This window comes from Falco naumanni, chromosome 17 (assembly GCF_017639655.2).
Source record: "Falco naumanni isolate bFalNau1 chromosome 17, bFalNau1.pat, whole genome shotgun sequence".
Taxonomy (NCBI): domain Eukaryota; kingdom Metazoa; phylum Chordata; class Aves; order Falconiformes; family Falconidae; genus Falco; species Falco naumanni.
In genome coordinates, this window is record NC_054070.1 from 6,584,516 (window position 1) to 6,612,160 (window position 27,645).

The following is a 27,645-nucleotide window of genomic DNA, read 5'->3' on the forward strand; positions in this document are numbered from 1 at the left end:
CTGAGAGTCTGTCCTTCCCCTGTTTTGTTGGTTGGTTGGTTTGGCAAATCATACCTATCTTCACAGAGAGATGCCTTAAAGGCTTGCCTGGATACTCACCCTGTCCTGCCAGCAGTCAGAAGCCAACGTTTTCATATCTGAACACCGTTCTGCTTGCGCGAGGTTATGCTACAAGATGCAAGAAGCAAAACAGCCTCTGCCTGAGATTTTCTTTGCTGTAAACTGTTCAGACAGTTTTAACATTGAATAAGTCTTAGAATGATTTATTTACCCCTCCTTGAGGTAAGCAGAGAAGGGGAAAAACACTGCTGCAGCCACCAAGTGACTTGCATCTGAGCCCTGCCAGGCTGGCGCTGGCGGCTGGCTGCGGGCATGGCGCTGCCACCAAGTGTTTTATCACTGTCCAGCTTGAAAGCAATACTTTTGGTCTCTGTCCAAAGAGAAAAAAGCAGAGCTTTGCTGTTACAGATTTCTTGTCTCCATAACCAGGTCTGTGTCTCAGCCTTCGAAGTGGGAGGCACGGGGTGCCTCGCCAGGGGATGTTTTAAGTCTCAGGAGATTGCCCTGAGTGGATCTGGAGATGAGAGAAATCGAGTCTGTGCTTTCATTGGCAGCTGGGCTTATTCCACAGTGAGAGTCAGCGCTAGAAAATACAGATTTCAGTGGGATGTATCGTCCCATGGCCTCTGCTGACTCTGACGGTGCTGTGAGCTGTTGTGATTTTATTACAGGTCTTGCAGTGTTTGGTGGTTTTCCTCGAACTCCACCTCTTGCCTTTCTCCTTATGAATTCACAGCTTTTTTGTTTGGGTTTTTTTTTTGGTTGGTTTTTTTTTAATGTGAAAGTTTGCAGTTTTCATTGTTGTAGAAAAAGAAGGGGGGAAGCAGAGGGAACTAGGGGCCTTGTTTGTGCACTTTGAGATCCACCGATGGGAAGGGCACTGATAGGGCTAAAAACTCTTCTAGAATTTTGCCAAGTTCTTGAGCAGTCATGTCTGTAGAAAACAGCGAAACCATAGAAACCCTGTAGGTTCAATATTCCTGAACCCAAACCTTTCAACAGCACAGATTTAGCTCTTTCAGACTTTCCCTCCAGAAAAGTATATAAGATCGTCTTGGAGATCATGAGACCTTTACAGCCTTCGTTGCTGTTGGTTCCTTCTTACTGGCATCCCAGTTTTTTCAGTATTTTGGGTACAATTTTGCAATGTGCAGTGCTGCAGAGCTCTGTGCTGAAAGCTGGGAAGGGACCACTGTGCCCTGCTGGGACCAGCCTGCTCTGGGTGACATGTTCTCCATCCTGCGTGCACCAGCATTGAGGGACTCAACTGGGGAGCAAGCGTTTGGTCTTCTACTGGGGCTTGCATTGCAGCCTGGATCACTCAGGTTAAAAGAGCCTTTAATACAGGCTGGTTTCCACTCCTTTTGCTTCATCTGCCCAGGTTCGCGCTTCCTGTCAAGCTGGAGGTCAATGGCCTGACTCCCAGGCACCAGTGCCTTCAGGGGATGCATAACTAGTAGGACGAGATTGTGTTTTAATAGTCGTAAAAGTAAATGAGCAGTAGGATATAGGCAGTCCTTTTCTTTCTCTGAGCAAGCGGCCCAGCTGTCACCGACAGTGTCCCTTTAACAGCATAAAACTTCCACACGGTCTGTGGTCTTAGCAATAAATAAATAAAAATCAGTTTTCTTGCGAACAAGCGGCACTCTGATCTCCTATTCATTTATTTGCAGGCCTCATTAATATAACATCAGTGCAACAAACAGCTGAAGGGGGGGGGGCGGTGTCAGGCTGAATAATGGAGTTGCTCTGCTGAGATAACAATTAGGTTCTGAATGTGCTATCAGCTAAGGCAGAGACAAGGAGGGATCATGCCGGGATGACAATGCTTATGTGCTGGTTCCCTGCTGGGCTCATCAGCTGGGATCCAGCTAGCTTAGAGCAGGATGAAAAAAGACAAAGAGAATGAAGGTGGATGACATTTCGGGAGGGGGCAGCGGTTGTGCCATTTATTCTGCAAGGCGGCCGCTCTCTCCGCACCCTGACAGATGCCAAGTGGCCGTTGTGCAGAAGGGTCTGAGGCTGGCGGCTTACCTCCAGCTCCAGAAGGAAAGCCCTGGCCGACTCACAGCCAGCCCTAGGTCTCCCCATCTCATGCACAAGCTTCTTCTGGCAGCTAAATGTCGCTTTATGTCAGCGAAGCTGAACTGTGCAACTGGCAAGATGTGAGGCTGAGAACATTTATCCTGTATCATTACAGCAGTGTCTTCTGCAGGCTGGGGAGGGAAGTATGCTAGCACCGTGTCAGAGCTCCTGGGTGCTTGGGATCCATGGATTCCAGCCTTGGTGATCCCTGGGTTCCCCCTAACTTGGCTTCAAGAAAGAAGCAGAAACGCAGTGGTGCATCTGCATGCCTGACGTGACGTGAGGGTGGAGTGTAAAGGTGACCAAGCTCCTACCACCACCCGCTTCACCTCTGTGTTTGGATCCTTTCTGTGAATAATACAGTGCTTCACACGCACATAAATCCTCTCCCTGGGCAGCAGGAACATGCTTTCCTAGAGGCGGTGGATTGCTGATTTTTTTCGTGCAAGGCAAGGCTGATGCAGAGGGGAGAGATGACCTGCTCAGATTAATCTGGGAGAGGAGCAGAACTGCTCTCACTGACTTCAAAACTGCTTCAGTTTTGCAAACAACCTAAAAAACTTCCAGCAGAGGTGCAGCCCATTAAGCACTAAATGTACAATTCCTGGTAATGGCCTTGTTTTCCTCAGCTGCCCTTTGCGGGTTCTTCTGATCCTCCACAGAATGAAAAGCCACTCTATTAAAGCACATTTCTTGAAATCGGGGAGTTTTCCTTCCTAATCCTGCCTGTCTCAGACCAGAATTCTGGGCTCCCCAGCACCACCCAGCACCCACTGCCAGCAGCATCCCTGGGCTGAGGTTGCTGGAGGTGCCCGGCTGTGCATCTGCAGCACGAGGTGACCCAGGGGTGCTGCCTGGCCGGGTGCTGCTTGCAGGGCTCGCCAGCACTCGCTGCAACGGGACCTTTAAGACTTATCTTCTTTTTGTGATTTTGACTGAATCTCTCCAGCTGTAATTAATTGAATGCATCTGTTCTAACCCTGGGGCTGCTTTATGGCACAGTTACTTCAAAACTGTTCAATTAGTGGCCACTAAAATCTAGGTCGAGTGGAGCTCCATATTGGAGATTTTCCAGGTCAGGACATTTTCAAAATACAGAATCAGCGCGGCTTTGTTCGAGGAGGCCGGCTGGCTCCGCTGGTTGTAGTAAGGTCAAGAAATGGCAAACTGTGACTTTTTTTGAACAGCGATAAGACAATGAGCCCGGCGGTGTAAGTGCTCCAGCAAACACATTTTAACGTAATCTAGAGCTGCAAAGGACAGTTGTAACTGTCAAGTACGTGAACTGCCGAGTCCAGGTGATTCCCAACTAGCGACATAAACGTTACCAGTGCAGGCCTTCAGGACTCGGTGTAATGCACTACTTAATCTTCTGGTGTCTTGTATGGGCACAGAGTGCTTCATGGAGCTAAATGATACGAGACATGCTACGCCATCTAAGTTACAGAAAACAGCAGCACAACGGAGTGTGTAGTGAATAAATTAGAAACCTCGGTCAAGGGGAGGGGGAGGTAGAAATTCAATCGTAGGCAGAGGAAGGAGGTGGTGGTTGGATGTACTAGGCAGGTCCTGGCTCTGCTGGTTGTGCGCAGGATGCTGAGCCCAGCGTGTCTGGCCAGATTCAGTAGCAGCACCTTGAATGGGAGCAGAGATGGAGAGCAAGAGATGAAGAGGTGTAAGCAAGGGAGAAGGAAAGTGGCTTCTGCTGGGGTCTGAAGCACGGGGAGGGGCTGAGGGGAACTTGGTGCCGCAGAAGTAACGGGGAACAGGGGTGGCCTGATGGTGTTAGCGGTTCATGTTGGGTGGGAAGGGGGAGACGTGTCCCATGGCGTTGGAGAGTGCGGGGGGTCCCACAGGGGCTGCTTTGGGGCAGGCTCGGGCTGCCGGGGCGCACTCGGGCTGGGGCTGGTGTTTTGCCTCCTTCCTTCCCTGCTCACATCCAGGGAACAGCAAGCTCTTAAGAAAGTAAAAGAAAAGCAGCCATGCATCCGTAACTGCTAAGGAAAACATTTTGAAGAGCTGAAGTCTTTTGCCAAAGACAAGAGTGGAACAAACAAGCGTAAACAAGATTTATCTATTCAATTAATTAAATTGCATTATTACAGATTATGTTTATTTATTAATAACAGCTGTAGCATGGGGAAGATTAGTAACTCACCCAAAAGCAACAACAGACCAGTGGCAGATTCAGGACAACTATTTGAGAGTCTTGGGTCCAAATTTTGTGACTATATGTTGTTGTAATTTATACTCCTAATTGAAGAGGATATTGTCCTTAATGAGAGTCTATAGAAGCAGAGATGATTATGGCTGAGGCAGGCTATAAACAGGCAGCTTTAAAGCACAGATCTCACTCTTTAACATTTATAAGTCATTTGAGGTGCCAACTTACTAATAAAATGTGACATTAACGTTCAAGAGAACAGCCAAGGCAGAAGCTGAAGTTCTGCAAAGCAACAGGCTGCTTCTGGAAGGTGACTGACCATCTTCTGTATGTATAAAAACGGAGCCAGTCCTACCCTTCTGCAAGGCTTCCTGGGGGGTGGCATTGCCCATGCCTCTTGGCCAGCCCAGGGACCTCAATGTCCTCTCTCGGGCCACGGCACAGATGGATTTCAGCTTCTCCTTGGGCTTCTCCAAGACATGCAGAGGTGTCACGAGAAGGTGGCGCTGGCCTGGGTTTGGCGGTTGGAGCACTCGGTCTCCCCGAGCAGCCTCTAAGCAAACGTCTGTTTCCAAGTCAGGTACGGGGTTGAAGAAGCATGGGTGTTGTGGGGCCACCAACTCAACTTTTCTGTTTTGTTTCCCTCTAGATCCTGACAGTGTCAGGCCCCCCAGAAGGAGGGACAAGGGTGACCATCCGTGGCGTGAACCTGGGCCTGGACTTCTCCGAGATTGCCCATGGGGTGCAGGTTGCTGGGGTGCAGTGCACGCCCCTGCCCGAGCAGTATGTCGTCGCAGAACAGTGAGTGGCCTCGCAGACCTCACCCATCCACACCGCGGGCCCCCAGGGTTGGCAAAGCCTCTTCCCTGACCTCCAGCAAATGCACAGGAGGCCAGTAACTCATCCAGACCCTGGGCACCATCTCTCCACCCTTTCCAGCCCTGCAGGAAGGGGTCCGGAGGTGGATGGTGCCTGGAGCAGGGCATGCCCTTCCGACACCAGAGGGGCTGAGGTGCTTGGATGCTGTCTGGGGGGTTAAGCAGCCCTTTAAGCTTTCATTAAGTGTTTTGTTTCCTTCCACACCACGGTTCCTGCTTTGCTAAGCAACTTTTCTGATGAGCACCTTGCTGTTGACGCTGAGCCTCTCTGCCCTCTCTGCTCCCCATCGCACTTGAAATTCAGCCGGCGCTGCCAGCTGCACGCAGCCATTTGTTAGGCGGGTGAGGTGGTGACAGCCACTTAATCCGAATGGGCCTCCACTGGAGTCAATTCATTTATTTCACTAAGAAAAGTGTCAACCAAAAATTAGAAAATAGGCATGTAACAGAGGATGGGCAAATAAACCTCCCAAAGTGACACGTGCTCCTGGTGCTGTTTGAGGGGCAGAGGGTTGTTCTGGTGTAGCCAAGGTGCTGAGGGGTGTGTTGGGGGTCATTTGTGCAGGGCAGGAGAAGAGCAAAAGGTAATGTCTCCCCTTGGGTTGTCTAATCTTTTCTGCTGGGGATCAGGATGGCATGTAGTAGGGCCATGACTGCTCGCAGTGAGAGATGGGGAGCCCAGGTCCCGTGAGCGGTGCCAGCAGTGTGGATCTGCCCCACTTTCAGGATGGTGAACAGAACAGTGAGAACAGCTGAAAGCAGTTGCCCTTTGGTGGTGAAATGCGTTGGGTGGGTCCCAGTCGGATCCCCAGCATAGTGAAAGGACCCGCCACTAGCACATGTTGGCCTTGGTTAGGGTTTTGCTCACTCCTTATCTTCGTTTCCCCATCTGTAAGACAGAAATGACATTGATCTCCCCTTCCAGTGAATCAGTCTGTCATGCGATCACTGGATGAAGGGTTTTACGGGCTTGCAGAGTGTCGTTGGTGATGTTGCAGGAATGGCTCCATGCACCAGTGGTACTGTCACTGCTAGCGGTTTGGGCTGTTCTGCTGAGCAGTATTTTGTTTTATTTTATTTTTCAAATAAAGGGTGGAAGAATATAAAATTATCCTCCTTTGATGGTATGAAACCCTGATTTTATAATCATGACTCTAATTACAGCTCTTGAGCTTTCAAAGTTTGTTAACATCATTAAAACATTTACCCTGGGCAGATAACAGCAAGCGTTAGCATGAGAGCTGCCTTTTAAAGATGAATACAGATAAAAGGACCCTCTTAAGGGTTCTGTGGGCAGACTGAATTCCAAGACTGTAATGACTCACCATATGCTCCAGCCACGCAATCTATCAGCCAGCAATTAGGTTAATGTTGGTGAAAGGGCCACTTAGCCCAGCAATCAGCACCCTACAGCTCTGCTGAATGTATCACTTTGTAACAAGGTACCTGCTGGGAATTTGGCTTTTATCAGGAATCGGGATCAAGTGTACCAGGTCACTTCTGCCCTGTCCTGCACCCCATCATGTCTGGTGCTGTATGGCAGCTGCTGCTTTACTGGCAAATAGTTGAGTATTCGGTGTTTCCCCCATGTATTTAGTGCTTGGAGCATCCTTGCTTCTTGTGGGAGAGAATCTCCGCTCTCCTCTCCTGCCCATGGAGTGTCAGGAATCACTTCACCTTGCTTTGTTTGCCCGTGAGCTGGCAGGGGCAGAGACTACTGTTCCCAAACCCTGCCTCCTCGCTCTGCTGCCAGTCTGCAGGAGGAGAAGTAATGAAATAGCAGGCAGAGGAGAGATCGGTGCATGGGCAATGTCTGGTTGAAAGGCAGAGAGAGGAGCACGTGGCAGATTAAGGCACACAGCTGAGAAGCTTCAGTTCCTGTTCTCCAAAGGCAGCGTCTCTCTAGGCAACCTGTTTTGATGTGCAGCAGTAAGGATTTTCACATTAGAGCTCTTTACTAGCATGTATGTATTTCATTAGGCCTCCTGGCATCACCTATGCATGTTATCTGCAGGTTCTTTTTTCTTTTAGTCTTTTTATTTTATTTTATTTGTAGTGAATTCAATGCTGCCGAAGGCAGCTGAAACGCTGCCTTCACAAATTAGAGGCTTTTATGCATTTGCACGTGATCGGCAGAAGCGTGAGTGTTGCCCCTGCCGCTCTGCAAAAGCACCTTCAGGCTCACGGGGGAAAGGATGCTCTGGCTCTTCTCTGGTCTCGCTCTCAGGGTGCCGAGATGGCATTGCTGCATCCCCTGCCCCGAGGCAGGTTGCTCCTACCCCCAGGTTTCCAGTGACTGGGGAGATGCTCTTGAATTTGTCTTTCCAGCGATGCGGTGGGAGCAAGCAGCATCCCTCCCCTTTAGGTACAGCCAGAGAGCCCTGCCAGCTGACGGCCCTTTAAAAACCTCTCCAGAACCTGCTGGCATGCCAGGCACCGGCTTGGGCGCATCTCCAGCTGGTGGTACCTGTGCCAGTGCCCTGGGATTTCAGGGTTAGGCACCCACAGGGCGATCTGTTGTTCCCTATCTGCCAGCCTGGCCAGCTGTGGTTAACCCCAGCAGCTCTCCCTGTCCTTACGCTTGCCCTGCCTCGGGAGGTGCCCGTGGGGCTGAGCTGGACCACGCCAGGAGCACAAGGTCCATCTTTCAGTGCCACTAACTCCTTTTACCAGCATCAGTATGTTCCAGGTTAGCCAGGCCCGGCTCCCCTGCAAAGGCTGCTCTCCACGGCTGTCTCTATCATCCCCAAGCAGGTTTCTCCATTTTTGATTAACTGGGAGACTGCAGTGTGAGCTGTTCCCTTAATGAACTCATCTGTTACTCTAAGGACTTAGCACTCACTTTGCTACTGGCTAATATATTGCCATTAGTGCTCTGCTTTGCTCCGGAGTTTACAGCTTGTAATAATTATGTCTAATTTTGATTTTTTTTCTTTAAATTACTACATGGGATAAAAATAGACTCAGTAATTAACTTCTTCCAAAGAGGTAGATATCAAAGTTAAAGCTGGGGGGGAGGAAAGAAGGAAGAAAGCAATCCAGCCCTGCGTGGAGCTACACAGGGCACTGTTGGCACCTCCTGCCAAAGCCTCCCTGCGGCATTTCTGCTTCCAGGATCGTCTGTGAAATGGGGCAGGCGCTTCCAGGGATCAGCTCCGGCCCAGTGCTCCTGTGCATCGGAGAGTGCAAGCCGGAGTTCACGGCCAAGTCCACGCAGCAGTACATGTTTGTGGTGAGTGTCCTGCCGAGGCGGGGGGTGGGGGCAGCACGCGTGCCCCACGGGGACAGCCGTGACGCTCTACCAGTGCGTGTCAGATGCATGGTTCAACACCAGAAGACAATCCCAAAATTGCCATCTTTTTTGCTGATGCTTTCCCCACTGCATTGCACAATTTTTGGTAGCCCACTCAACAAGCGCCGTTTTCAGGGTCTGGAGCTCACACAGGGCTACAGGATAAACAGGATTTAGGTGGGAACCTAAACCCAGGGCTCCCACAGCATTTGGTTGCAACTTTGCACCTCCAAAATAGTGACAGCCTTCTCTAAATTGTTAGGCTCACTTACTCCTTGCAAGCACATTGTGGTACTCCCAGGAGGAGCCTTGCACAAAACACAACTTTGTTCTGAGGAGTTTCTGTGCGTGAGGAATTGTCGAGGAACTGGAGTCAGTGCACAAAATTTTCCTCTTGTTTGTAATGAAGGGACATTGTTACTTTGGTGCTCAGTTAATGGGACCAAATCTAGATGCTGCTGCTTGCTGGTTTTGCAGATGTTTCTGTAGGTGTGTGTGATACATACAGGCACCAACAGGCCTTTTTGCACGAGCACAGAAACACACCAGGCGAGCAAGCGCCAGAGTCCGTCCTTCTGCAGCTCAGGTACTGAAGTCCTGCTAGAAACTTCATCAATTGCCTCTGAAACCTAAATATATCTGAGTTAGTTCTGTGTCTATAGGTTTAAATTTTTTTCCCCATGATGCCCTTTGGGATGGAAGGGTAATTCCGCATCCAAATATTCAGGATTTTTTTTTTCCCCCTCCAAGGATGCTGGCTCAGTGTAGGCTTTCTCTGTCTGCCTAGTGGAGAGCTGCTCTTTGGGTTGGTGGGCTTCCACTGGTTGAGCAGGTCATTTCTTTTTGTTGTTTAATTAGCAGCCTTTTGGTTCATAAACTTAAAAGCCACAGCTGGGGTTTCTCATATCTCCAGTTTTGCCTAAAAGGGTCTCTTCATCCAGCCACATTGATTTTGTGCTTAGTGGAATCTGTATGCAGGGAAATGCCAGCACTTACTGATTGTCCGCAATTTGTAAACTAATTGAGGGATAAATCAGGCTCGTCCCAGCCACCCTCCCGGTGTTGTCAGCGACACCCTCCCCTGGGATTTCATTTATTCAGCGACATAGCAGGGGTGCAAAACACCACCACATTTTGCTTGAGTTTGAAAAGAAAAAAAAGAAACCCCTTTTGATCATCACAGGGCAGTGCCAGCGGGTCCCCGGGTTTGCCATGCTCGAAAGGCAGGTTCCCATGCGACACGGGGAGGGTGCTCTCTTGCTTTGTGTTAAATAATGACCAAGAGCCAGTGGAAGGTAATTGCGGAGATGAACCTTGGAGTAGCACCTTGCAGCAACCCGGTGAGCATACGCCGAGCATTATCAGCCTTTGCATTGTTGCTTCTGATTTCCAGCACTTACCCTGATTATATCGTTTCTTTTTCTCAAGCGTTTAAAACTTCTAGCACATCATTTCCTTTTGTTAGCTGGCCTCTATTTTTCTCTTTAGCACTGCCACAAATTCCATTACAGCTGGTTTATACCTTTAAAGTCAGTAGTAAAATTGATCGGTACCTTAAAGCAGAGCTCAGTTCTGACCCTGAGAGGGTTCATGCCTTAGTGAGCTCATCTGGTGCCTGACACAGCGCAGGAGCAATGCTGTCACCTTAATTACACCTGTTTTATCTGGGGAGGTGGAACCTTGGAGCTACTTTGGATCTGTAAATCTGTCACAATTATCACCAAATCATGAGCTGAAGACAGAAAATTCATATTCAGCTTTCAGGCCCTCATCTGATGCTGGCCTCGCCCCAGCCTTGGGTTATTTTGCAGGTCTCTAGGATGGGCCCCCTGCTCTCCTGTCTTTTCCTTGTTTACAAGAATGACTGCTCGGGGTTATAGCCTGAGTTTCTATTTTGGGCAATGCTTTGAATTTCCAAAGCTTTCAATGCTTAGACAAGGTGATGCTCACACCAGAAACGTCAGGTGCTTATAGCCAGGAGGTGCTTATAATTGATTTGGAATGCAGAGGAGGAGGGCTGTGCTGTCCAGTATGTGTGCAGCTCCATCACTGGGGTGTGTGCGGGAACTGCTGGACCTCACGGGCATGTTAAATATGTTAAAGAACTGCTCTGTTCTGTCCCCAGGGTCCCAGGAGCAGACTGGCCCCGGGGATGGGGCTGGAGGGGGGAGGTGGCTGGCAGGGGGCTTTCGCTGTCTGGAATGTTCCCTGCATTGCAGCTTGTTCATAATTCACCTTGGGAACTGTAGCCAGGGCTGGGCTGGAGACTGAAGGAGGTTTTGCATGGGCAATCACACAGTGAACATCCTTTGGAGGGTTTTTGTGTTTTGATATTGCTCCTCTCAGTTGTATGAAATGCTCCCAAGCCTGCCTCGTGTAAAGATTGCCATTACCATTCATATTGTCTTGTATTGCTACTAGCTGGTGTAATCATATAATATCCTCAGCTGGAAGGGACCCACAAGGATCATTGAGTCCAACTCCTGACCCTAGTGAGGATAAGAGCTGTGAGCAGAGCACGAGCAGCTGAAGGACAAATCTTTCCCTCCTGCACCATTATTCCGTAACTACCCACGACAGGGTGGATTGTGTGGTTTTGTCTGGTCTATTCAGGAGTCAGGGTCAAGGAGGCTTTTGGTCTAAGCTGCTCTGGCAAATGCTGTGGCACCCAGAAAACACATGTTGCGTTGTGAAAACAGTAGAGAAAACAGGACAAACTCACTGAGCTGCCAAGCAGGTGGTACCAGGGGAGCAGAGCTGGGAGCCTGCCAGCCTTTGCAGATGAGAGTCATAAAGAGGGTAATGTGAAAGCATTAGCAAAACAATTTGGTAATATCCACTGATTGAAAACAAATAAAAATGTACCTGCTTTCTGCAAATTCTATTAAGGGGGATAAATAGCTATCCTGGTGCAAGGCAGGATAAAGACGTGGCATTGCTGCAATAACATCACCAATAAAATGTCGAGTGGGATCTCAGTTTGCCCACCAAGGATGTCTTTCCATCAGCAACGGGAAACAAGCTCTGCCCCTACAATACTGTCTCTGGTGGTTCATATTAAGCTGGAGCTGATGGTGCTGCCTTTTGTTAAAGCTGTGCGATATTTCCCATTACCAGACCCTGGGGGGCGGGGGGGGGGGAGGGAGTTGATGCTTTATCATGTTGGCAAACATTAAACATTTGGGTTCAAATTTCCATTGTGGCAATTAGCTTGGCTTGGGATATATTTAGTTTCTGAAACTGCAGTGCAAAGAGTTTACTTTTGTGTAAGAACAAAGTTGAAGGTAAACACAGAATTTTGCCAAGGTTAAATTTGCAATCATTTTGCAGAGACGCGTCTCTCTTTCAGAACTGGGTTTGAAAATCTAGCAGATTTGTCAGAGGTCCAAGACGCATCCCTATTCTGCTTTTCCATTTTGTAAAAGATATCCCCACTCAGCCAAAGCATGAGGATGCTCAGGGGCTGGTGCTCTCTGGCTGGCACAGCCCCCGGGCACCCTCCCACTGACCGCTCCGCTAGCAGCAGGCAGGAGCTCTGAGTTTGTCCTTTTCTTTCTCCAGACCCCAGCGGTGAGTTTTCTGAATCCCAGCCGCGGTCCAGAGTCGGGAGGGACGATGGTGACCATCTCCGGGCACTACCTGGGGGCTGGCAGCCGCGTGTCCGTGCTCCTGGGAAACCAGACCTGCGAATTCTACGGGTAAGGGGCCGAGCTGGGCCAGTGCTGCCAGGGCTGCACCACTGTGTATCTGCTGCAGCCACGGCAAAAATTCCTCTGGGAACCCCTGAAGGCTCCCATTCCCTCTTTTATTACATGAAACCGTCGTCTCTCTTACTGTGACCAATCCTTGCTTGGCAAGGAGGGGATGGCATCAGTATTAGTGCTGTCTGTCACTTCATTTTAGTGCAGTTACGATGTTAACTGGTCCAAAAATCTTGGGCAAACATCACTGTGATTGTGAAACATTTCTGGTAGTCATCAGTACCTGCCCCCAACCTGGTTGATTCTGAAGAAAATGTGATGTTTATAAGAAACATCTAGTTTTGCTTTTCACAGATCAACGGCTTGAATTACTTCTATTGCAGCCACTGCTGCAGGTCCCTTAACCTCCTAGAAATGGTCTGAGCGAGGGGTGGGCTTCTGCGTGGCAGAACAAACTGAGGATGTGCACACACCTTCTGCTGAGAGACTTGCGCAGCCATCCATCTCCTCTGGGATTTCTATGGCAAATTTGCTTTTTACCGAGCAGTGTAAACACAGAGCTGACATTTGCAGGGTTTAATGGGTTTTCTTGGGGCTTAGTTAAAAAAAGATACATGCAGCGTACATCTGTGTGCATCACATACACATCCCTGCCCCGTACACAGGTGCCCTGAAGCAGCTGGCAGTACGCATTACATAGCGTGGGCGCAGCCTGTGCAGGAACCTAAGCAAAGTGGTGTGATGTGCAAAGGGATTCTGCACGTCAGATCTTCACTCAGGCTTCCCAGGAGGAACCGAGGAAGTTTCTGGGAAAGTAAAGACGCCTGGAGGTGAATTTCTCATCTGGAAGACTGAGAGGTTCTCCGATACGGGAGCTGTGGGCGTTCAGACATGGGACATGTGGGGATATTGGCGGTGCTTATTCTACGTCCATCCTAGAATGGTGCTTCAGGTGGTCTGGCCATGCCAAGGTCTTCAAGTGCTTCAATTCTCCAAGTGCTAAGCACTGTAACCGACCCATCAATATTTCTTCCCATCTCCAAAGCAAAGATGCCAGATTGCTTCCTCAGATGCACACGGGTAACGGCATTACCACGAGCAGACGCAGCCTGCAAACTGGCCTGAGAGCAAAATCAGCCCTGTAATATAATCCCTTAAATATATGATTATATTCAGGCAACCTGCAGTCACTGACCTGCAAAACCTGGAAGAGTTTTCAATTCTCTGTGTGTTCTAATTACAGCAGGCAAGCAGAAACTTAAACAAAGCAAGCGGCAGTGTATGAATGGCACCATCCTTCATGTGGGGTCACGCTGTGCACTTTGTTTTGCTTGGACTGTTTTGAGGCAATGAACTTCAATTGTACTCGAGGGTGTGGAGGAGCCTGATTAGATGAAGCAGTTTCTAATGAGATTCACTCTAATTACAGCTTCCCCCATTCTCCCCTCTCTGATCGGAGGAGTGGGTAGATTCACCATGACGACATAATAATAGCACAGAAAGCTAATTAACTGATCACAGGGAGCTGAGAGCAGCTCTGCCAGCACCGATGCGTCACTCTGGATCTCACGCCGGAGCTAAGCAGGCGCGGTGGAGACTGGCGGGGCTGAGCGGCTGCGCCGGCGCGGGGTGGCAGAGCCGGCAGCAGGCAGGCAGGCAGCTCTTCAGCTGCACGGGAATGCAGGAGAACGCTCTGAGAATCAGCAAAAAGATGGAGAAACACGGTCCTCGCACAAGGATGCCTTCATGGTTAAATTACACCTAGGTGGAAAGTGAGAATAAGATGAAGGAGGAGGAGGAGGAGAGCAGGATGGGGTAGACATGTAATTGCAAGAACAGAAACAGTCACGTCCAGTTTGTTTCAGGTATTTTAGGAGGCTGTTTCTATTCCCTCTGTTGTGGTGGATGCGTGTGCCAGGGTGAGAGCTGGGAGCATTGTGGTACCCGCTTTTCAATACCCCCCTGGAATGCCCAGGGCTGAGTAATGTGCCCGTGCTCCTTAGGGAGGGCGAGGAGTGTGTAAGGGCCCTGAAGAGGGGACCACGCAGCATCCCCTTGCCTGGGTACCAGACACCAGTGCTTTGCTGGAAGCAGATGCGGGGCACAGCTGTACTTGAGCCCCAGACACCTCCACGAGTTGCACAGCCTCTGAGGAGGGTGAGGATGGTGAACCCAGGAGTGCCAGTTTTTTATTTAAGTGCCAAACTGTCAGCAAGAGGCTGAAGATCTCCCTGTCATCTCCCCCGTGAGAAGCCAAAACTTACTGAGCCATGGAAACAGCACAGCCTTTTTGGTGAGCCGGCGGCAGGTTTGGGCAGGCGGGATGACCCATGGGTACAGGGACACTGGCCTTCTAGGGATGTCACTCAGGCAGTTTTTGTAGGAACAGTGTCCGGGCTCACCGCAGAGCTGTGGTTCCTTGCAGCTCTGTCCCAGCATTGGGAACAGCACCACTTGGCTCCCATTGCCCTTCTCCATCCATCCACCCGCCGGTGCCTTTGTGCTTTGACAGCGCCTCGCTACCCTGCCGCCTCGACTTTCTCCGGGGCTCCAGTGGAAGCAGATGGTCTGTTGTGTCCGGCCAGCCAGCGCCGAGGCCGAGGTCACCCCTGTGCTGACGGGGAGACAAAGCTGGAAGGCAGCGGGGACGGTGGCATTGCCCTTCCCAGGCGGGGGCTTCGCCGGCTCCATTATCCTGCTCACAAGAGCCCGTGTGTGCAGCAGGGTGGGGAGGGGAAGAATTTGGCTTTTGAGTGAGCTTATGCATCCCATTTTAAAAACAGCCATCTGTTTTCACACGCCCAGCAGAAGGCAGCGGGTTCACAGAGGGATGCAGGAGGCTGCAGTTTGGCACAAAGAGTAATTTCAGGGAGCCTGCGCTTCTCTTTTGGTGGACAGGCAGCCCCCCCCCCCCCCCCCCCCCCCCCCGCGCAGAGCTCCATTCCCTCCCTCCCGTGCCAGCAAAGCCCTCCTGCCCGTCTCAGGGGCTCATCCCCTTCACAGGTGTCAGAGTCTGGGGCTGAGTGATGGCTCAGCCTTGTAGTGAGCTGCCCCGCTGCAGGGCAGCACCAGGACAAAGGGCTGTTTTCTGCCCCTGCGCTGTGACTGCCCTTTTACACATCCCTGGCTTCTCTCTTGCACAGGCGATCCATGAACGAGATTGTTTGCGTGTCGGCCCCGTCAGCCCACGGCCTGGGAGCTGTTCACGTCTCTGTCAGCGTCGACCGGGCGCAGCTGGAGCAGACCTTGCTGTTTGAGTACATCGATGATCCAAAGGTGCAGCATATCGAACCCGAGTGGAGCATTGCCAGGTAACGTGGGGCTTCAGCAGCGGCTCCTCGGCAGCAGGAGAGAAGCCAGCTCGCCTGGTCTGGGTCTCCTCTCAGCATATGCTGAGTGAGGCTAAAAGAGGGTCTATCTGGAAATGCACATCCCACCCAGCATCCTGGATTTGTCAGGGATGGGTGCTCGAGGCGTTCGCATTTACCCCAAATCAGTTCCAGAGTTACAAAAGTAGTTGTGATTACCAAGGTAATTACAGCAGTAGCAGTCTGTGCCGGGATTCTGGGAGCACAAATAAAGCCAAGATCGCTTCCATCTGCTGAAGAAGTGCACAATTGCTCATTAAAGTTTCCTTCTTGTAGTCCTGGAATAAAACAAAACCAGCAACCACCAAGAAAGGAAAAAGCTGATGCTAATCAAAATGTACTGTTTACCCCAGATCCACTGTAGGAACGAGGCGGCCAGCACTGTCAGATCACCATGACGTTGTTGCTGCTAAAAACCCTGGGCCGTACTCCTCCCTGGTGTTACTTTAACGGTTGTGCTCACAAGGGCTGTAACACAGCCTTTCATTGCAAATTCCGATTATTTTTTAAAATTGCCCTTGAAAGAAGTGTCTCGCAGCAGGCTCTGCAAGACATTTGCTTTGAATCCAAATTCAAGATTGCATCTGGTTTTGGTGAGATGGGTTTGATAGGCTGGGCTGGACCGCTGGCAGAGGTGGTCTAAAGGGAACAGCTGGGCTCTGTTGTAGAGGTGCTGGAGGCTCGGGTGAATCTGGGCTGTGCTGCTCCAGTTAACACATGAAAGAAGCCAAGAGTGAAAGCCTTTGCTCAGGGGCACTGGCTGTAGGATGGGGGTACTTTCACCCGGGGGATTGTGTCCTCCCTGGCCCCGGTGGCACCGGGTGCGCTCCATCCTCCCCGCTCTGTGTGACAACTTGCTGCGTCTGCAGTCCAGATGCAAGTGCACGTCAGTTCCTTCACTGCACGTACCATTTATCGTGTTCCTTAAAAACATCACTATGTAAATCATTAAACATTGTGACTAATTTATTGTCTTACACATTTAGTCTCAGCTCAGTTGATTTCTTTGGTCCCATTTCTCACCCTGCTGCCTTGCAGTGCCGTTGGGTGGGAGACGTTGCAGCCTAAACCTAGCTAACTTGAGACACCACTCCCAGCGGCTCAGGCAGAGGGTATCAATCCACCCTGTCACCTGCTGCCTGAAGTGTCTGCAGAAAACATCTTTCTGAGATCAACAAGCATCCTTATTGTTGAGCACAGCCTCCCTGCACAGCCCCAGCCTGCCAGATGCATTAATCAGGTGTCTCCTGGTTCTCCGCAGCGGACACACGCCTCTGACCGTCACCGGCTCCAACCTGGATGTGATCCAGGAGCCCAGGATCCGTGTCAAGTACAACGGCAAGGAGTTTGTCAACGTAAGTAGGTGCCAGTGCGGGGCTGCCGGGAGCATCCCCAATGTGCTGCCACGCGGCGGGTCCCCCCACCCGGATGCACACATGCGGTTACTGGTCCCAGTGCTCTCTGCATGGTGGGGCTCGCTGTGGTGAAAGCTGCCCTGGGGGTATTTCCCTACACTTACACAAACTGGGGACCCTGGAAAGAGGAATTCTGACACACAGAAATAGGAAATTACTTCCTCAGCAACACAGTAACTGCAGAGGAGTTTCCAAAGGTAGAAATGGAGGACTCCGGTTTAGGTCACCTCCATCACCTCAAATTCTGTCTTGGGTCAGGTAAACTTGTTTCACTCCTGAAATTCCTCCTTTTGTCAGAGCCCCTGTGCCCCAAGAGCTCTCCTTTCCCCAGCATCCTTCCATTTCCAGTACCTAGCTCAGCTCTATGGGCACGTTAGGATGGAAAGTCCAAGTGTAGCTGTCCCCACCATTCCCAGCTGCTCCACACTTCCCATTTTAGTCTTGCTCTTTCTGTAAAAGCCCAAAGCTAGGCACTGAGACCTGCCAGCTCCGAGGCTGCTATGTTTAACTAGTCCCTCCCCAGCTGCCTCTCTATAAATAAACCTCCTATTGCCGGAGCCCTGGGCCCGGCATGCCTGCGCCAGCCCAGGGAGGGAAGGGGAGAGGGGAGCTGCTTCTGAACGAGCAGCTGTCGGGCCACTTTTGCAGCTTGATTTGCAGTAAGGCCAGGTGCTGCTTCCCTGCACCCTCCTCGCCAGGTGAAGGATGCTGGGCATGGGGCTCTGCGTGTTATTTTTATGCCTCCTTCCCCTCCTCCCTCCTATCACCCTGATGTTCCCAAAGCAAGGGGTTGGTAGCAGAGGTTGGGGCTGATCTGGAATTTCCCTTCTGTCCCCTATCTGTATTGTTTTAGTCCAAGAGTGAGAAACGGGAATGAATCCTCAGCTAAACGGAAGCTAAGCGATGGTCCTGTGTGCTAGAAATAAGAACTGCACCTCCAAGACCCGCAGAAATTATTTTGACTGAGTAAAAGTGAAATATATTGTTTCTAAGCAGTGATTTCTCTGACTGAATCTGTATTATCTTGGAAAGGGCAAATCACTTATCAGCCTTTTCCTATTCCCTTTCTCCCTTCCCCTCTGAAGACCCTTTTCATCTGAGCTCTTTTTAAAAAGACATCTAATTTTGTTGCTAGCAGTTGCAGTTACAGTGCTATAAAAATAATTCTGAAGACACAAAATTGAGCAAAATTAAATCTTCTACTTATGGAGGGAGGCCAGACGGTTGGGCTCTTGCTGCTTTATAAGGCAAGAGTCTCATAAATCAGCCAGTTCCCTGCTTCCAGGGCTGGAGGAGCCGTGGCTGTCCCCAGCCCGGCAGGAGATGACCTTCGTGTTACCTCCAGCCCACGAGCATCAGCTGATCATTCCTCTCCCTCCCTGGCATTTGGGAATTGCCTCTAATCATCAATTTGTAGTAGGGACCAGATATTTGCCTTGGGCCTGTTTCAAAGCTAGCATTGCTGAAGAGGACACAACTAGAAAGGAAAAAAAAAGAGAAAAGAAAAAGGGTTAAGTGATCTGCTATGCATGCCTCTAGCTCCTTTGAAAGCTGCTCAGTTCCAGGCTCACCCTCCCTCACTGCACCAGTGCCTTCGTGCTGGCCAGAGGGGAAGCAAATTCCCCCAAACTATGGCTGTAATGCATTAAAAATTTTGAGGTAAACTTGAACTCGCTGGATTTTCCAGGGAGAAGGAATCAGAACATTGTTCAGGTCAGGATCAAGTTTTCTCTGCTGTCTTTCAAAGCATCGCCTTCCCCGCAGGTCTGCAAGGTGGTGAACGCCACGGCGCTGGCCTGCCTCGCCCCCCCCCCTCACCCCCGACTACCGACCCGGCTTGGATGCCGTCGAGCGGCCGGACGAGTTTGGGTTTATCTTTAACAACGTGCAGTCCCTGCTAGTCTACAACGACACCAAGTTCATATACTACCCCAACCCAACCTTTGAACTCCTGAGCCCAGCTGGGGTGCTGGAGCAGAAGCCAGGGTCACCCATCATCCTGAAGGTAAGGAGACCCCTACTCACCCGTGGGAAGAGGCAGAAAAAATTCCAGAGAGGAGTTTTAGGTCCCCTTTGGAGAATAGGTTTTGCTAAACAGAGTCCTGTCATTTGCACAAGTGGGGAAGGAGATGAAAACTGGAGAAATGCGCTGCGTCTTTGTACAGTCTCCTCTCCCCTTGTCCCTAGGGCAGAAACCTGTGCCCACCCGCTCCGGGAGGAGCAAAGCTCAACTACACCGTGCTGATCGGAGAAACGCCCTGCGCTGTCACCGTCTCCGAGACCCAGCTGCTGTGCGAGCCACCAAATCTCACCGGGCAGCACAAAGTGATGGTGAGGGACCAAACACTCCTGTCAGCATCCTTCCCCTCCCTCCTTCCCACCCTTTCTCCTCCTCCAGCTCCCTGACATACTCAGATATTGAGTGTGATTTCTTGTCCAAGGACCGATAGGATTTTAGATCTTTATGGCTGTCGAACTGGCAGCTTAAAATATTGATGTGGATTAGCAAGGAGAAACTTCTTCCCCTCCCTGAAACTCACCAGCTATTATCAGAGACTTCTAGAAGGAACAAATCTTTCCGATGGTGCCTTCAGTGCCAGGCACCTTCCTTTCCCTGGGGCTGCTTGCTCTTCCTTCAGTAGGCGAGACCGTTTTCAGCGGGCTGTGTTCTCCCTCCTGTAGGGATTTTATCAGTCCTTGTAGCCAGACCTGACCTGCTAAGTGAATGGAAAGGCTTTGCCTTCTCCCGAAGCAGAAGCAGCCAGGGACATCCAGACACTGGAGCGGTTGGATCAACGGCCTCATCCAGGATAACAGTTGGTGTCTTCCTCTGCTTTGGTTTTGGGCATTGCTGCTTCCCCTGATCCACTCGCAGACCAAGCTCGCAGCTGCTGAAGGGCTTGAGTAGAGCCCAAATGAGATTGTAATTGTGATTTATTTCCCTTTAAGTTCAGCATCCAAAACATATTCAGATTATCGCAGTGTGATTCACAGAAGCGCAACCTGGCTGAGAGCTGCGTGCATCTGTGGCCGGGGCACATCCAAGAAAAGCCTGTCCTGGCATTAACCTCCGCCGTGTTTGCTCTGTAGCTTTCACCTGGGGCTTTCTCTTCCCTTCTCTGTTCTCTCTTTCCAGTCGCTCTGGTTTCTTGTCAGTGAAATTATCACTGGGTTGCTAATGTCCACGGTTTACAAAAGGGAGTTGAAAGCTTATAAAATGAAAGTCAAATGGAGCCATCAGATAATAAGAACAAAACACAGATAGCAAAGGGCTGGCACATTTATCATGACTTGAAGCCTCCTTGTGTTCACATAAGCTGCACCTTCTGTGTTTGAAGGCAATCAGAATTACTATATTCTTGGCTGAACCAGAGGTGGTTCAGTGGCTCCTTAGGGGTCTGTGCAGCCCCTGCGGTGCGTGCCCTGGCTGGGGAGGACGGGGCTGTGGGACAGGCTGACACCCTTACCTAAAGCTGTGGTTGTCTCTGTTGTGCTTTGTAGGTGCGTGTTGGTGGTATCATCTTCTCCCCTGGTTCAGTGAGCATCGTCTCAGACAGCCTCCTGACCCTGCCAGCCATTGTCAGTATTGCGGCCGGAGGCAGCCTGCTCCTCATCATTGTCATCATTGTCCTCATCGCCTACAAGCGCAAGTCCCGAGAGAACGACCTGACCCTCAAGAGGCTGCAGATGCAGATGGACAACCTGGAGTCCCGCGTGGCCCTAGAGTGCAAGGAGGGTCAGTACTGCCCGGGATCGGGCACTCTCGCTGTGCTGCAGCCCCGTGCTCCAGTCCCCTGCTTTCCCCGCTGGAACCACCCCAGTCACCCCATCTTTGCAGCGAGGAGCGCAGTGCGTGCCCTGCGAGGTTTGCCCGCCTGCCCTGCCACGGGAAGGTGGGCAGCGACAAGGGCGGCAGCGGCAGACACGGCTCTGCCGCCTGGTGTGCAGAGAATGGGATTAGGGCTTGATCCTGCTTAAGCGACACGCCTGGATCGCGCTGCGAGGACGGCGTGAGCTCCGGGGTGCCCGGCATGATATGCCCCCTTGTCTAATGGCCTTTTAGTAGAAAGCTTTGAAAAGACAGAGTGAGATCGGGAGCAGAGGGGTCTCGGACCCCCGAGAAACAGCGTGTATCCCACCGGGGAGGCGGGAGGGCTGGAAAGCCGGGCCAGTCCCTCCTCCGGTCCCTAAGGTGTGAGCCCAGAGCGGTAAGAGTAGGTCTGAGGGATAGGAAGAAGCTCCTCAAGCATTTGCTTCAGGGAAATCTTGTGTGTTATTTGGCTTAACTAGACCTGCCACTTGCGGATTTCAGCACAGACAAGTCTTGTCCCTTGCAGCGAGGCGCCGAGGAGCGAAGGTGGAGGCGGGCATCATTTCTGTAGCTGGTGGGCTGAGAGAAAAAGCGTTCTGGGGAGGTGTGCTGCTGCTGTCGTGTTCATCCTTCCAGCTGGAAGGGAGCTTAGTGACTCGGAGAAAAATAAATAGAAAGCTGCAAATTTCATAGTGTGGCCTCTGTATATAGAGAGAGTTGCATTGGATTTGTTCGGCTCATTTTAAAAGGATAGCCTTGAAAGCAGAGGACAATAAACGAGATCTGTTCAGGAGAGACCACAGCCACGGCATGGGCAGTGCCTAGCTGGGGTACAGAGACCTTCCTGAGCCAGTATTTCATACTTTGGAGAGAGAACACAAGGATGCACATACAGCTGTATAACACAGTGATGTCATGTTACAAGAGGAAGAATAAATTCCTTCCTGACCCCTGCAGCAAGCAGTTTCTGCTTGGAATTGACCTGCATCAGATTTGATTATTTTGGCAACTGTTGATAGAGGGGGAGAAGAAGAAGAAGAAAGGAAAATATGGGAGGCACCAAGTTAGGAAAATAGATCTTCATTTCTATCTGCAGCCTTTAAAGGTGTTTTAGGTGTATATACACAGGTGTGAACTGCATACAAATTAATAAGCATCTTTTGTTCTCGGCATCTGCTGTGTGCAGTGTGTGCTCCCTCGCGCTCAGCTGCTGAGACAGAGTCTCCAGGGGTGAGGGTCTGTCTGAGCTCTGCCGCGAGGTCTCCTCCAAATGGGTTTCCTGAGGGGGCCCGTTGATGGTTGCTGCCATGCCCCCGCGGAGAGCAGCAGGCAGCCCTGCCCAAAGCCCCTGCCCAGCCCCAGCTCCCGGAGCCCACCGGTGTTTCTCTGTCTCATTCTGTTCTCCCTGAATAGCTTTTGCAGAGCTGCAGACGGACATCAATGAATTAACCAGCGACCTGGATCGCTCTGGGATCCCGTACCTCGACTACCGAACATATGCCATGAGGGTCCTTTTCCCTGGCATCGAGGACCATCCTGTCCTGCGGGAGCTGGAGGTAACCAACAGGCTGTGCTCCGGCCCTTCGAGGTTTCCCTGAGCCCTCGGGTGAGCCAGCGTCAGACCCTGAGGTGCCTTTATCCCTTCCACACCAAATCCTGTCAGAGGCGCTGGGGTTGGCAGGATGAGCCCTGAGTTCATTTTAACTAAGAAACTGGTGTTTTATTTCCATCGCGCACTGCTTCATTCCTTTCAGTTTCTTCTCCCCAGTGTTGATTTAGTTTTATTTTATGGGTGTTTATATTGCTATAGGCCAGCAGCCAAGTTATGGGGGTCTTTTGAAAGTCCTCCTTAATCACTTTACGGTGCAGGGGAAGGCTGTGCGCCTGGGAGCACCCTGCCTGGAGCACCCTGCCTGGAGCACCCTGCCTGGAGCATCCTGCCTGGAGCATCCTGCTGCTGCTGTTCCATGGCGTGTCCACGGGAGGGCAAGCACCGTGCCCAGGCGCCTCCAGCTCCCTGCTTTTTCCACCAGTATGTTAAATCTATACACAAGATTTTCACCGAGGATATAGAAAAATTTGTAAGGTACCAGGGGCCATCAGATCACCTTGCAGATGGGCTCTTCATACCTGTGAGAGTGCCAAAAAAAAAAAAAAAAAAAAAATTATCATGCTTCACGAAACTATCTGCCACCAAGCGTGGGGCTGCCACCCTCCATCTGGGATGCCCAGAGGTCCCGGGCTCAGCGCTCCCTCTCAGAGACTGGCATTACTCCAGTAAATCCAGAAAGTCCCGTTGCCTTCACACAACCCGGGAGGTGGCCCACATCTTCAGCCAGAGGCGTCAGAGGAAGAAGTCTTGATTGCTTGTGCTCCGTACGGCTGCATTGCTTTTCCAGGCAAGCAGTACTCAGCGTTAATGCATCAAATCAGGTTCCAGTGGGCCACCAAGACCGAGCAGTTGCTGTGGAGTTGGTAAAACTCACCCAGGCTTTGAACCAGCCTCCCTCAGCCCATTCCCATGCCATTTTCCAGTCCCACACATTATGTTCGCTGTTTAAATTGCCAAATAAGCTGATGCTCTAGCAAACAAATATGAATGTTTTTTATTTGTTTTGCTCATGAAAAACAGAATTGCACAAGTGATAAATGTGTTGCCAATTACACAGTTGCTTAATTATGTAACGTTAGTAAAACCAATACATAAGTCTCCAAGATGTTTGGTAAAGTTGCTTAATGCAGTTCATCATTTTCGCTTGTAATGAATTACTTGAATCTGTAACTGGCTGAAAGCCTTAATTTTTTACACTTGTCCCATAATAAAGCAATAGCCTAAATTAGTATTTAATTTACTTACAGGAGTGTCACTTTTTGTGCAGAACAAGCAAAACTGTATGTCATTTATAGGGCCGTTAGCCTCAAAGCAGCAGCTTTATGGCATGCATAGAGTGTAGCTCGAAGCAATGATTAAGGCAAGCTGTGCTGAGGTGCTGGGGGAGGACAGAAAGGGTGACACTTGTTCAGAACTGGCCAGAGGCCACGTTCAGGGATGCTGAGACCCTGAGAGGTGGGATGCTGGCTTGTGCACCCAGGGTTAAACCATTCACCCTACCCCAGCGATGGTGGCATGCCCCTGGGGTGATGCAGGGCTGCCCTCCGGTCCCTTGTCCTCCCATGCCTTGGCTGACGGGCACGCTCTTCTCCACCACAGGTCCAAGGGAACGGGCAGCAGAGCGTGGAGAAGGCTCTGAAGCTCTTTGCTCAGCTGATCAACAACAAAGTCTTCCTGCTGACCTTCATCCGAACGCTGGAGCTGCAGCGCAGCTTCTCCATGCGCGATCGAGGCAACGTGGCCTCACTCATCATGACGGGTCTGCAAGGCAAGCTGGAGTACGCCACCGACGTGCTGAAGCAGCTGCTCTCCGACCTCATCGAGAAGAACCTGGAAAACAAGAACCACCCTAAACTGCTCCTGCGCAGGTACCATGGGGCCGGGGGAGGGAGGAGGCTGTGGGCAGGTCAGCACGGTCCCCTGGGCTGGCACGGCCACGCTGCTGGTGGCATATGGGGGCTCTGCGGGACAGGGTGCTGGTGTCAGCAGGAAAATGCAGCTTTCCATGGGGAACTTTGGATAAACCCATCCATTTCCATGCCTGCCTCCAGGACACAGGCTTAACTCCACTCTGTGATTTCACAGATGGCTGAACAGGGTCTTAAATTGGATCTAAGAGAGCTATTACCTCTGCTGCATCTCCTTCTCACTCTGGCTTGGCTGAGAGCAGGTGACGATGCCAGTGCTGTCACCTCCACCATCCAACTGCCTCCTCCTTGCCCTGCCCTGCCTGCACCCACCTGACCAAGCTCCAGCTTCTCTCACCTGTGTGTGCAGAGGTGCCCGAGTGGTTCAGCAAAGGGGTTTAGCACCTGTGCCAGTCCTGTGCAGGGAGGTGAATGGCCCAAAAACCAGAGCTCTCCATCACCTGCATGCTGCTGGTACCAAGCAGTGATCTGTGCGTCCAGGCAGGGAAGAGGAGGCGCTAGCTCGGGTACAGCAGGGTCTGGAGTTGCAGGGATGCAGCTTTTTTAGTCATCTTACTGGGCTTGAGGCTCTTGAAAGGGCAGGAGTCTCCTAACTTACATGTCTGTACAGTACTGAGGGTCCTTGTCTCCCGTGAGCTGTGTGGTATTATTGTGGTGAGTACCGCACTGACCTAGCGAAGGAAAGTACCTGGTGGATGGGCAATGCCATGGATTGCCCCTGGAGCCATCAGGGAAAGGCAGGCTGCCCAGCAGGGCTTGGTCCCCCTCCTGATGGCAGCCCATTCTCCGCAGCCAGGATGCTTCTGCGAGCTCCACTCTCACGTGTCTGAGCTGCCTCAGAGGTATTTATGGGCTTTGTCCTCGCAGCATCCACGTCTGCCTGGATGGAGAGCAGCGTTTGTGTTTCACAGCTGAGGGAAGGAGCTCAGGAACAGATTAAGCAACTCACCCAAGATTGTGCTGGGAAGTGACAGAAATAAAGAGAAGAAAAAGTGTATATTAATGCAGGCAAGATCAGCAGCTACCAGTAAAAGGCTACACCTGTTCTCCATGTCATAAGCCACCTCCGTCCCATGTCCCTTTGGGTTCTTGGCCAGCGGCAGGAGCGCACCCCCATCGGCCGTGGCTGCGGCTCTGCTGGCATCCCGCTGGAGTGAGCAGGCAAAGGCGAGAGGAGGATTTCACGGCTCTAGCAAAATTTCAGGGATTCCTCCAGCCATAATGAATATACTTGACAGGAAATTGCTTTAAATCTGGCTGTGTTTGCAGAGGCAATAACTCATCTCAGAAGAGGAAGCCGTCTTAATTTCCCCCGTGGTTTGACAAGTCGCTGGGAAAGCGTCTTCTGCCTCAGCCATCAATAATGACTTTTCATGGTGCTCCAAAAAATACATGTCTGGTGATCAGAGACGTGCCCCCTGCTCCCCACAGCACCCAGCACAGAGACGGGGCCGTGGGCAATGCCAGCAGCATCGGGGCTGCCTGTCCTGCACCAGGATTTAGCCCTTTCACAGGAAACCTGACCTTGAATGTTGCCCAGGATGGGGCATCTACCACCTCTCTGGGCAACTTGGTCCGGTGCTTCACCACCCTCACTGTAAAATATTTCTTCCTTATATCTAGTGTGAATCTACCCCCTTTTACTCCAAAAGCATCACTCCTTGTCCTATCGCTACAGGCCCTACTGAACCTCCGGCTGGAGCCCTGTCCCAGCCCTGTGCCCAGCCGGCTCCCGGCTGCTGCTGGTGCACAAAACAGCCCAGGCTGGAAGGTCTTGCTCTGACCTAATAAGCAGTGATCAGCCACAAAGTGAAATGCAATTTTTTTAAAAAAAATTTGCGATCTCTGGTGGCAGCAGTTCATAATTGACACTCAGTTCTTTCTCTCTTTCTTCCTCGTTTTCCCCTCTCTCTTTCTTCCATGACTACCCCTCGCGGGAGACAGCAAGAAAGTTGACATTAAATCAAATATCTGCTCCAGTTCCTGGCACAGAGCGCAGCACACAGCAGTTTGGAGACCTAGATATAGCAGGGAAAATTAATAAAATACATATTTATTTTTGGGGTTCTCTCAGCTCTTTTTGTTTAGTTTTGTTTTATTCCTGGTGCCTCAGAAAGTCAGAGGAGCCGCCAAGGCGCCGGTTGCTGGCGTCAGACTCCTTTGGAAAGTCATCTCTGGATCGTGCTTTGCCCTTGTTATGTGGTCAATATGAGAAAGGTTTTCTCCAAGTGGAGGGATTCTCCCCTGCCGTGTTAATCTTCAGGAGCTTATTTTTTATTTTTCGAGGCAGATCTCTAACAGTGTTTTAGATACCAGCCCAGCGACAGCGTGTGAGCGATGCCTGCCGAGGGGCAGCACAAAGCCCCGCAGCAGCTATTGCTGCGGCTCAGCAGACCCTTCCCCACGTAGTAGAGAGAAAGAGAGGTCAGGCCCCGTGGTGGCAGGCAGAATTGAAGGGATGGCTTACCCAGCCATCACCACCGATCCGATTTCAAAGGCAGAGGAGGCCAGGGAAAGTATAGACAGCAGACTTGTTTGCAAGGAGCCTGTGGTGCTCCTGCTGCACCCAGCAGCGTTGAAGGTTACAAGCAGCCCCTTTCCTCAGCCAGTGTAGGCCGGTGATGATTAACTCAATTGCTGGCCGTCCCCAGGACCGATGCACTGCAAATATCTCACAGCATCAGCCTGTGTCAAGATGAGAGTGAGATTCAGTGCTTGAAGGTAAGGAGAAATGGGATTTGACAGAGATGCTCAGAGGTGTTTCTTTTTGCTGTTGCATTCAGCTGATCTTTTATTCCTGATAACAAAATAAAAGGGAACAGCTAGATGTGGGAGTACCTGATACCCCTCTCCCACACAATATGCCCCAACTTCTCTGTCGCTCCACATTTCAGTTCTTTTTGCAGTGCTGGTGGCAGCCCATGAGCAGCCAACAGGGACAGGTCACAGCATTGCTTCACTGGCTAACTGGGAGGCTTGCTAATTCTTAATATAATGTTCTATTAACAGGGTAGTTTACTAAATTAATATTCACCCTGACGTTCTAAATGTATAATTTTCTGAGGTTTTCACCTATTCTTTAGTTTGTATCACTGCCTCTCTGTTCTCTGTGGCTCGCTGGCGCAGCAGTGTGCTAGTGCTTCTCCTCCTTAATTGGGTGACTGAAATATTTTAAACAGGAGAACAATGTGTGTGTCAATTTGTAGGATGATTTTTTAGGCAGTTAATCAATTCAGGCTTAAATTCTTTGGGGATCTGCAGACATTTTCACAAATTCCTGGCAGATGTTGCAGTCCTAAGAGATGATGGATAGCGTGACCCCAGGTCTATC

At 50.8% G+C, this 27,645-nt stretch overlaps 1 protein-coding gene across 1 annotated transcript in view; it reads left to right on the forward strand.

Moving 5' to 3' along the window:
- PLXNA2 (plexin A2) overlaps nt 1-27,645 on the forward strand; it is a 173,881-nt gene that overhangs the window by 130,715 nt on the left and 15,521 nt on the right. The window contains 11 exon segments of the mRNA XM_040616779.1: nt 4,959-5,110; nt 8,302-8,419; nt 12,041-12,177; nt 15,324-15,491; nt 16,810-16,903; nt 18,728-18,771; nt 18,773-18,968; nt 19,151-19,294; nt 20,465-20,699; nt 22,188-22,330; nt 23,986-24,254. Of these exon segments, the coding sequence (XP_040472713.1) occupies nt 4,959-5,110; nt 8,302-8,419; nt 12,041-12,177; nt 15,324-15,491; nt 16,810-16,903; nt 18,728-18,771; nt 18,773-18,968; nt 19,151-19,294; nt 20,465-20,699; nt 22,188-22,330; nt 23,986-24,254 (1,700 nt within the window).